Here is an 11,993-nt window from a genome sequence, read left to right as displayed (position 1 = left end):
GAAACTGCTTTTCGGTACCTAAAGGATAGGCTTTGCAGCGCACCTATTCTCTCATTGCCAGAGGGCACGGAAGACTTTGTGGTTTATTGTGACGCATCGATACAGGGTCTTGGGTGTGTATTGATGCAACGGGATAAAGTTATTGCCTACGCTTCGCGGAAACTCAAGATTCATGAGCGGAATTATACGACGCACGATTTAGAGCTGGGAGCTGTTGTTTTCGCGCTTAAGATATGGCGACACTACCTGTACGGTACCAGGTGCACGATTTACACCGATCACAGGAGTCTCGAGCATATTCTTAAGCAAAAGGATCTGAACATGCGTCAACGGAGATGGGTTGAACTACTGAACGACTACGAATGCGCCATCAAGTACCATCCAGGCAAGGCCAATGTTGTGGCTGACGCCCTCAGTCGGAAAGACACTCTACCTAAGCGCGTGCGAGCGCTACAGCTTACTATTCAGTCTAGCCTTCCTGCACAGATACGAGATGCTCAGGTAGAAGCATTGAAAGCCGAAAATGTCAAAGCTGAAGTCTTACGCGGCTCACGACAACGAATGGAACAGAAGGCAGACGGCGCCTACTATGTAACGGGGCGTATTTGGGTCCCACTTTATGGCGGTCTACGCGAACTTGTGATGGACGAAGCACACAAGTCTCGCTACTCGGTACATCCACGGTCGGATAAAATGTACCACGACATCAGAACTACTTACTGGTGGCCTAGCATGAAGGCCCACATCGCTACGTACGTTGGAAAATGCTTGACCTGTGCGAGAGTCAAGGTTGAATACCAGAAACCAGCGGGCCTACTTCAGCAGCCTAAGATACCTCAATGGAAATGGGAAGAAATTTCCATGGATTTCGTTACAGGCCTACCTAGATCCCAGCGGGGGAATGATACTATATGGGTGATCGTGGATCGACTCACCAAGTCTGCGCACTTCCTAGCTATAAAGGAAACGGATAAGTTCTCCACTCTCGCAGACATCTACCTTAAGGAAGTTGTTTCGAGGCACGGAGTGCCCACTTCCATCATTTCGGATCGGGATGCACGATTCACGTCAGAACTTTGGCAAGCGATGCATAAATCCTTCAGCTCACGATTAGACATGAGCACAGCATATCATCCTCAGACGGATGGGCAGTCTGAGCGAACGATCCAAACTCTTGAAGACATGCTTCGGGCATGCGTTATTGATTTCAGCAACGGCTGGGAAAAGCACCTCCCTTTGGTGGAGTTCTCGTATAATAATAGTTATCACACCAGCATTCAAGCCGCTCCATTCGAGGCATTGTACGGGCGTAAATGTCGGTCACCTCTCTGTTGGGCAGAGGTGGGGGATAGTCAGATCACGGGTCCAGAGATTGTAGTGGACGCCACAGAAAAGATAGCACAGATACGACAACGCATGGCGGCAGCACGCGACCGTCAGAAAGCCTACGCGGACAAGCGCAGAAAGCCTTTGGAATTTCAGGTCGGGGACCGGGTTTTACTTAAAGTTTCACCCTGGAAGGGTGTGGTTCGTTTTGGCAAACGGGGCAAACTAAATCCGCGGTACGTTGGACCGTTCGAAATCATTGAGAAAATCGGCAAAGTGGCCTACAAGTTGAACCTACCAGCTGAACTCGGTGCAGTTCACAATGTCTTTCACGTGTCGAATCTGAAGAAGTGCCTGTCAGATGAGACCCTCATAGTTCCTTTTAAGGAACTCACTATTGACGAGCGGTTGCAGTTCGTCGAGGAGCCAGTTGAAATCACGGACCGGGATGTTAAGGTCCTCAAAAACAAGAGAATCCCTCTTGTTCGAGTTCGTTGGAACTCCCGTCGTGGCCCAGAGTACACCTGGGAACGCGAAGACCAGATGACAGAAAAGTATCCCCAGTTATTCGGAACCAATACAACCACTGCTGAGGCTGAAGCTACTACCACGGAATTTCGGGACGAAATTCCAGATCAACGGGGGGAGGATGTGACACCCCAGGAAAACCAGTGAACGATGCAACCTACCTAGCTTCCTCAGTAAGTACGTACCAAATTTCGGGACGAAATTTCTTTTAAGTTGGGGATAATGTGACAACTCGACCTTTCGACTTTAAATGCACGTTGACCTTGACCATTGACTTTGACCGTTGACTTTTACTATGTAATTGTTTGACTTGTTAACTGGTAACTGTATATGTGGTGCTATATCAGATGTATTGTGTTGCTTGTGTGTGTTGAAAATTTAAATTGCATAAGTCTTAGAAATTGAATCACTCGGCGAAACAGGAGTTGATTCGCCAAATAACACACCGACGAAACAGAAGTTTGTCTCGTCAACCTCATCTCGACGAAACATGTGATTCGCCGGCCCAAACTGTTTCGCCAAGGCCCAGTGCGGCCCAGTAAACCTTTACGCGTATAAGTCATACGGAAACCCCTCATTCGTCACACTTTAGCAAAACTGAAACCCTAGAAGCTTTCCTGTGCACGTCGGCAGCCTCTGTTACCCGAGTAGTCACCCGTTCCGTCCGTATTAATCGTTTGCTTCTCCGGTTAGTCATTGCTAATGTTTATTGGTCTACGTATTGTGATGAATATCATGTTGATCTGTGAATGTATGAATTGTATGATTTATTGTTAACCGTTAGGATGAACTAGGGTTGATTATAGATGTTGTGATCTTGTGTTCGGTATGCAGTGTGAAATATGGTATTGATTAGGGATATCAATAAACTGACCGGATTGATATGATTACGTGATGGGTAGGTCTAGAACTAACGATGCTCATGTTGGGTTAATGTTATTAAACTTTGTTGATTATGATTTCTGGGTTACGATAGTTATATGTTGATCTGATGTTAGTATGATGATTGTTCTGATGTGTTTTGACGGCTGTTACAATGATTAGGGTTTTCTGTGATAATTCTGTAACTGCTGTGAATGATTGACGTAACTGACATGTTTGGCGAATTAGAACGTTGACGAATGTGAATGCTCGACGGAAAAGGAACTCTTGACGAAACAGGACTTTTGTTTCGCCAAGAGTAATCAACGAAATAGAACTTCTGATTCGCCAAGGATGATTAACGAAATAGAACCATGATTCGTCAAAGGGTAGTTGACGAAACACGTTGTGTTTCGTCAACCTGTGTTTCGCCAATTTATGTGTTTCGCCAAAAATCCTTGTTTCGCCAACATGGTTATTTTGCACAGTAACATGATTTAACTCTGTTAAATGTTGACTGGATTATTTAACTGTTGTTAAGTGAGGTGCATGATTTATGTGATAACGAATACATGCTAGTACTTCTGTAATGATGCCTATACGTGAACAACTTGGATATAAACTGATTGTGTATACGTGCATACCCTAGGACGTGATTTATTTACTTTGAGCACATACTTAGCATACCGAGCAAACCCAAGGTGAGTTCACACTTTTACTAAGGCATGGGATTCCCGGGTTGTGGGAATGGGATAAAGGATTGATGATGACTAAAATCGTACTTATACTATGCTTTCCTAGACTATCTACCATGGTCCTCGGATGTCAGGACACTTCCGTATAACCTACGTGGACTTATGCCAATTATTGCCTCGGATGTCAGGCACGCACGTAAAACCTACGTGTACGCATTGCTTACTTCTATCCTCGGTTCGAAGGATACGTGCGCGAAACCCGCGTACACACCCGCGTCTCCTATCCTCGGTTCTGAAGGATACGTACGTAAAACCTACGTACACCCCATACGCGCTACTGTTCTCGGATATGAAGAACAGGGATAGTACGGATAGTCTAGTGGTTTAATAACATGGGAAGCCCCCGCTAATAGAACTTGCTATCGGCCCAGTAGAATCACCTGTTATATACTGTTATACATTTACTTACTGTGAACTCGCTCAACCATTTTGTTGATTCTTCTGCTACATGCCTTGCAGGACCTTAGGTACATTTGGAGCTTGCACTGGAGGAGCGGGTCGTTGTGGGCAATGGATCGTGAATACTATGTTTAACGTTTCGAATATTTGAACTTATGATTTACTTTGGGTTTACATTATTATGCTTCCGCTATTGATACTATGTTTGGTTTAGAACATCAATTATATTGAGTTGGGTTTTAACGAATTATTTTATTTATTTAAATTATGCTATGTTCAATATGATTGATGGCTTGATCCTGGTCAGTCACGCCTCCAAGCGGTGGTACTCCGCGTGTGGATTTTGGGGATGTGACACAAACCCACTAGGTTGACCTCTACCTAGACCGCCTCCCACGAAATCGACCTGCTCCTCACCAACTAACAATGGACACGCATTCGTATCGTGACCCCCTCGGCAAAACTCACACTTATCAACCTTTGCCTTAATCTCCTTGAGCTCTCTAGTGACGTTTTCTAATACAGCGGCTATACTAGGGTCCATAGCGATATGGTTCACCCCACGATTGGGTGCACTAGTAGTGGTATTGAATTGCCACTTTGATACCGCTGATCAGATCGCGACTGAGACTGAGATTGGGCAAATGCTACGAAACGCTCTAAACACTCGGCAACAGTAAGAATACCCATCATATGACCTCCCGCATTAGTGTCAAAACAATCACGAGTCTCTTGGGTGAGACCGTTATAGAATTTCTCACAAAGGACCCAATCAGAAAGACCATGCTGGGAGCATCGAGCGACAAGGTTTTGAAATCGCTCCCAAGCAAGGTAATAGGGCTCGTCGGGCTCCATGCGGAATGAGTGAATTTGATCGCGAAGACGTGAGGCTTTTGTAGGCGGAAAATATTTGTTCAAAAAGGCTTGGCAGAGGCCCGCCCAAGTGGTAAAAGTATCGGTTGACTGAGAATCCAACCAAGTAGCCGCACAGCCGGCTAGTGAAAAGGGGAAGAGTTGTAAGTAAGTAACATTGTTTGGGACTCCGTGAAGGCTAAAAGTAGCAATTATACGAGAGAAACGGTTTATATGGGCAGGGGCGTCCTCATCCTCGCGGCCATGGAACTGGATGGTATTGGTGATGGCTTGCATGGCATATGATGGAATCTGCCATGAGTTGCCATTAACTATGGGTGAAACGGTGATGGGTGAAGCAAGACCGGTGAAGCCTTGGGTGGCTTGTTGATGGATGGTCTGTCTTGCATTGGCCATTTGCTCTAAGTCTATGTTATCTGGGGCGCTAGAGGTGCTAGAAGTGCGACTATCGAGTGGGGAAGTTTTAGGTGATGTTTTAGGTGAATGTGGTGGGGTGGGTAACAGAGTGGTATCGAAATTAGGGAATTGAGAAGAGGATGAAGTACTAACCTGCGGGCCTTGGCCCAATCAAGATGATGACTCTATGACTGGTGGCTTCGGCGGCGGTCCGTGCGAGCGAAGATGTGGCATCCACTACAAGCAAAAACCTAAATATGAGAAAAACAGACACTAGTCACTCAGACTCAAATAAAAATAAAAAAAATAAAAATAAAAGACTCAAAACAAAACAAAACAAAACAAAACAAAACAAAACAAAACAAAACAAAACACGTAGCACGTATATGTCATTTAAGTCTATCAAAGCTAATAAACGCGATTGCCAAGAGTCCCCGGCAACGGTGCCAAAAACTTGATGTGTGCTAAACAGACTATTAAAATTAACTACTTTAGACTCTCTAAGCTACACACTAAAAAGCTTTAAATCTAGACTCGACCTAAACCACACAATCGGCAAGTGTACCGATCACTGTAGTATGACCTAAGGAAGTCCGGATATCTAACCATGAGACTCTATTAATCACGCTAATTAACTCTAACAGACTCTGACAGACACGACTCAAACTGTTTAATTAATTTTTTTTTTTTGGGGGGGGGGGGGTTACTGAAAATTCAAGGAAATCTAATAAAGTAATTAATAAACTAGAACTATGCTAATACGAATTAATGCGAAGACTTTTCTTATATGATGATGGAGACCACCTAGACTAGAATCCTGGATTGATTTTAAGAATTTACCAATTAAGTTAACTGCATGTTTTATGGAACCGGGATCGTACGATACTAAACCTATTAAGATACCAACTAAGCCCCTCAACCCTTCTCGAGGTGAAACTTATGGCACTACCTAGGCCGTTAATCCTACCGATTATTAGACTTCCTTCCGGTTATCTAATTATTGAGTTTCTTAATTTGACTTGATAGACTAATAAACTGACGGGGCAACTAAGGCACGACTTTTTCCAAAGACTGTACAAAGCAATTCACCGGGTAAGACCTATCAATAGCCCCGCACCTTCCAGCTATAAGGACTAGTAGAATACTGAAATCTAGCAAATTATTAACTATCACTTCTAAGGTTTCTTGGCCAATTCACCCTAAAGGTCAAAGACACAAAGTCAAAGATCTAGCATAAACCTATTCTGTAGCAGACAACCACCTAGATTCACACGACGCAATTGATAATAATTAACCAAATTAAAATACGCATACACACCAAATTAATAAACCAAACTTCTTACAATACACAATTAATCCATAAAAAACATGCAATTAACGAAAAAGGTTCAAACTTTATTTCAATCCATTCATCATAGTCTAGGCGGCTTAAATGTTTAGCCAAGCATATTAAACAAAGAAAACAAAGAAAAATTGTTCAAACAAGAATTCATGGTTACAAGTTTCGAAAGAGAAATCAACAAACAAGGAACTAAAGAACCCATGCAAGTCTTCAATCTTCGACCCGAACTCGAACTAATGATTCCAGCGATAAAAAACGCTCTGATTAGCTCAAAGTATGCTCTGGAAATCGCCTCTCAAGTCCTTAATTCGTAACTAGGGTTTATGTTGTGTTTTCTTGAGTTTTTATACGTAACCCTAATCAACAACGAAAATTAGCCGTCATACACCCCCGTCGTGTCGCGCGACGGGTATGGGCCTTCAACGTCGCGTGGCGTGACGGCTCAAAATGCTGAAAATTAATATTAAAGTGGTGGCGACACGCGACTGCTATGGTGGTTCCTTGTGGTGTAGCGCGACGGCTCAATTTTAACAGATTGTTCCGTTTCTTGATTAGCTTCAGCATCCCAACATCTCCAGAATTTATTCCAACTCTTTTCAACTCGTTTCCCAGCATCTAACACCTCATTTTTTCGACATTTTCAGCATCGAAGACCTGGAAACATAAAACTTGATCAAAGTAACGAATTCCAAACAAAACAAAACTAAAAATAAAGGAAAACTATACAAACTTTACACGAATAAGAGATGTATTTTGCAATACATCACCAACCGATGACGGAAACATCGGGGCACGGCACTGAGCGAAACAGATTGTCCAGGAGATTCCATAACAACTACGATTACCAATTATTTAAACATCACGGCCCATACCATGACATAACAAGTAACACAGTTATTACAGACAATTAGTTCTCAAAGACAAGTAAAACTGTTCCGACAACTCAGATTTAAATTGTTTGTTTCTAGACTCTCACTCCTACTTGATTCCACAAAAGTAGGTAAAGCACAGCATCCTAAACACCTGTCACATACGTTAACAAATAGAGGTCAATACACATAGTGTAAAGGTGAGCATACAAGTTTAATAGTATAATAGTAGCGAAAGCGAGTTTACGCATAACCAGCACGTAACACGTATAATGTGAAGCTAGTAGGTTATCGACAATGAAATATGCACAAGTAACACATAAATAGCACACACACGTAAAACAATATCTAGAACGCATAACTCGAGTTGCGATGCGATTGCGATGCGATAGCGATTAAACATGCGATTAAACCTCGATTATTATAGATACTCCACATAATACAACTAAAGTAAAACAAATAATAGAATTCGATTACAAGTCAAGAAGCACAAATCAGTAATTAAGTAAGGAGTAATAGATCGCAATTAGCAATCTTTTCTTCCTTTGACTTTGACTTGTACTTTGACTTTCGCAACACGGGGTGTTACACCTTTACAGATCGACCATTTATGATCAAGGAAATAATTCAGGGGATTTCAAAGATGGCTTTGAGGAATATGATAATTACGTGGGTCAAAACAAGAGACAAGAGGTTAATACGGGCAGTTACGAGAGGCAAACAGCCGGGGTAGGTGGATTCGAAAGAGTTAATCAAGGGAATTTGGGGTATCAACAATATGTGCAACCGCAGATCCAGCCGATACCGATGACGCAACAGCAATATCATCAACCTGACCCGATCAATCAGCAGCCTGTTCCGCAAAGGCCGGTGGATATTCCATTACCACCACCGGTACCTCAGATACCGGGTCAGATAAGACCACTTCCGCGAAACTTATACCGACCGGTGAATTTACCAGAAGGTATTCCACGGCAAAATGATCAGGGTCCAGTTCGTGGTATCGAGAGCCACTTCAGGCCTGCTATAGCTAACAACCCATCGCCGGTTGTGATCCCGCAATTACAAGGAGGGCGATCACTTGAAGTACGGACACAATCAATATCCAGTCTGCCTAAGTTTCATGGTCAAGCACATGAAGAACCCTATTTACACATTGTTGCGTATGATGCACGTTGTAACACAATCAGCAGTCAAGGTTTCTCAGCTGATGATGTGAAATTGGTACTCTTCCAATTCACACTCGTAGACAAAGCGCAACAATGGTTCCATTCGCTACCGTCAGCTTCAATTTTCATATGGGGCGAAATGCAGCAACAGTTTTTAGATGAATTCTATACTCATTTGCGTACTAACAACGCCAGGAAGGATATTCGGGGTTTCGACAACAGCCTGGTGGGTTATTTCACAAGAACTGTCCACGTCATGGCATATATTTGTGGGAGCTTCTCAATGCATTTAACGAAGGCCTAACAGATGAAGATGCAAGGGATGTGAATTCAATATCCAATGGTACTTTCGGAACAAATTACAAAGAGGACGATTGGGAATATTTAGAAAGAACTACGAGGACGTCAAAGCGAAAAGCTCAATCTTCTAGAAGTGCACGACATTCGGTGGTGAGAGCGGTAGAAAACCCACCAGATGTAAGTGGTCAGTTCCCGATGTGTGGACATTGTGGAGATTTAGGGCATATAGCAGATCAATGCCCGATCATTCATGGCGAGGGTGACGACGTGAATTTTGTGCAAGGTGGGGGCGGTGGAAGAAACTTCAACATGCAGTCCAACACATATCACCCGGGCCTTAGAAATCATCCGAATTTCAGCTATGGGAATACAAATAATCAGCTAATCCGGGATTTCAAGGCAACAATAATCTGGAGGTCAAAGGAATTTCAATCAGAACCAATTTCAAGGTAATTTTCAAGGTGGCTACCAAAACAATCAAAGAGGACCAACTGGGTCTTCTAACAGTTCGGGGAATAATGATATGATAGAGATGTTGAAGGCAATTTAACTTGATTTACAAAACCGTGCTCAAAAGGATGAAGTGCGAGACAAGGTCATCCAATCATTAACTACACAGATGGGCCAACTTGCAACTGAGATGAAGGAGCTGAAGCAGAATAGTGGGAAATTACCAAGTGATAAAACAACAAATCCCGCTCATCAAAAGAAAGGCAGTCTAGTTGGCCAGGTAAGTACTTTACGTAGTGGTAAGAATTATCAAAAGGTCGACACTCCACCACAGCCCGTTGATGGTGTGGTGGAGGATTTAGGTGAAAATGGTGAGAGTGACGATGAGTCGGAACCTATCATTGTTAAAAGTAATGGTAAAAATACCCGTGCTACAACTTCTGAGCCAATCCAGGCTAAGGAAGGGGAACCGATTTTACTTCCCTTTCCCGAAGCCTTGAAGGATCTGGGTAATACAAAGATAATCAATAAAAGGGGGCCTCAACCGGAGGAAATCTTGGAGGTATTTAAACAAGTGAAAATTAACTCGCCCTTAATTGACGCCATTAAACAGGTTCCAGCCTATGCCAAGTACCTTAAGGATTTGTGCACTCAAAAACGGCAGCACAAAGTCCCTAAAAAAGTTGATCTAACTGATACAGTTAGTGCCGTGTTGAATGGGGTCCTTCCACCTAAGCTACGAGATCCTGGGACGCCTTTAATTTCAATACAAGTCGGTGATTCTAAAATGAGTAGGGCGTTGTTGGATCTCGGAGCTAGCGTGAGTATCCTTCCAGGAAGCTTGTACGACCAATACGATATTGTTCCACTGCGTCGTGCCGACACAACTGTTGTGTTGGCAGATTTGACCCCTAAGCTTCCTCGAGGGATAGTTCGCGAAGTAATAGTTAGGGTGGAAGAATTCTATTTTCCTGTTGACTTTTTGGTGCTTGACTATGTTTCCGCTGATCAAGTCAATCAACCAAACATTATCTTGGGCCGACCTTTCTTAGCCACTGCACATGCTCAGATCGACTGTCGCACTGGCACTGTCGACATGACCTTTGGCAATAGAAAGGTCCGATTAAATGTGTTTTCTAATGTTTCTGACATGTTTCAAAGTGATGAATGTTTCATGGCAGATGTCATAGATGGATGTTATCCTCATGTAGAGGATGAGATGCTCGAGTTTTGTTTGTTTTGTGACAGGATAGAAGAAAATCACATGTGTGATTTGGAAGAAGAGGTTCAGAAATTGGAAGCACAGTCGGTGCAAGAGAGAATGCCTCCATGGTCCCATCATGTATAGAGCCTTCCTGCTGAGATCTCGTCAGGGTTGAAACCGTCACTAATCAGCCCACCACCGGTAGAACTAAAGGAGTTGCCCGTGCATTTGAAGTATATGTTTTGTGATTTGGAAGAAGAGGTTCAGAAATTGGAAGCACAGGCGGTGCAAGAGAGAATGCCTCCATGGTCCCATCATGTATAGAGCCTTCCTGCTGAGATCTCATCAGGGTTGAAACCGTCACTAATCAGCCCACCACCGGTAGAACTAAAGGAGTTGCCCGTGCATTTGAAGTATATGTTTTTAGGAGAGGATCAGACTCTCCCGGTCGTTATCGCAGCTAATTTGGAGAAAGAGCAGGAGGAAGCACTACTGAAGGTGCTGAAGACCCATCGAGCAGCGATCAGGTGGACTCTCGCCGATTTGAAAGGTATAAGTCCCTCTATTTGTATGCATAAAATTATTACTGATGCAGATGCGAAGCCTGCATGGGATACACAGAGGAGGCTTAACCCAAACATGCGAGAGGTGGTAAAGAAGGAAGTAATTAAGTGGTTGGACCATGGGATCATATATCCGATTTCAGATAGTGCATGGGTGAGTCCAACCCAAACGGTGCCGAAGAAAGCAGGCATTCAAATTGTCAAGGGCGACAATGGCGAGCAGATAGCCACTCGGCCGGTAACCGGGTGGCGGGTATGTATTGACTACCGGAAACTGAACGCTGCCACATTAAAGGATCACTTTCCTTTGCCCTTTATTGACCAGATTGTCGAAAAATTATCAGGTCAGAAATTTTACTGCTTTCTTGATGTTTATTCAGGGTATAATCAGATTGTTATCCACCTTGATGACCAAGAAAAGACCACATTCACATGACCTTATGGCACATTCGCATTTAGGCGAATACCATTTGGGCTGTGCAACGCCCCGGTCACCTTTCAAAGGTGCATGATGAGTATTTTCTTGGATATGGTCGGGGACGCCCTAGAGATTTTTATGGATGACTTTTCAGTCTTTGGGACCTCATTTGATACATGTTTAGATGAACTATCTAGGGTATTAGAGAGATGTGTCCAAACGAACCTAGTGCTCAGTTGGGAAAAGAGCCATTTTATGGTTTAAGAGGGTATAGTGTTAGGACATGTCGTGTCAAGTAAGGGGATAGAAGTTGATAGCGCCAAAGTGAGAGTCATTTCTACTTTACATCTCCCTACTAATGTGAAGGGCGTTCGTTCCTTTTTAGGACACGCCGGATTTTACTAGTAGGTTTATTAAGGGCTTTAGTGTTATAACAAAACCTTTATGTAACCTATTGTTAAAAGATGTTCCATTTGAATTTGATGATAAATGTTTAAATGCGTTTAATGTGCTGAAGGAATAATAGTATAAGCCCCAATC

The 11,993-nt window shown here is 43.2% G+C and overlaps 1 protein-coding gene across 1 annotated transcript; it reads left to right on the top strand.

Annotated features, from left to right (window-relative positions):
- The first annotated feature begins 9,437 nt into the window (after positions 1-9,437).
- On the top strand, positions 9,438-10,616 carry LOC110945050. Its single transcript, XM_022186690.1, has one exon. It carries the CDS (start codon positions 9,438-9,440, stop codon positions 10,614-10,616), a length of 1,179 nt encoding a protein of 392 aa, XP_022042382.1.
- The last annotated feature ends 1,377 nt before the right edge of the window (positions 10,617-11,993 follow it).

This window comes from Helianthus annuus, chromosome 6 (assembly GCF_002127325.2).
Source record: "Helianthus annuus cultivar XRQ/B chromosome 6, HanXRQr2.0-SUNRISE, whole genome shotgun sequence".
NCBI classification, from domain to species: Eukaryota; Viridiplantae; Streptophyta; class Magnoliopsida; order Asterales; family Asteraceae; genus Helianthus; species Helianthus annuus.
Note: the sequence above shows the minus strand (reverse complement) of the source record. Positions and strands in the feature narration are given on the sequence as shown.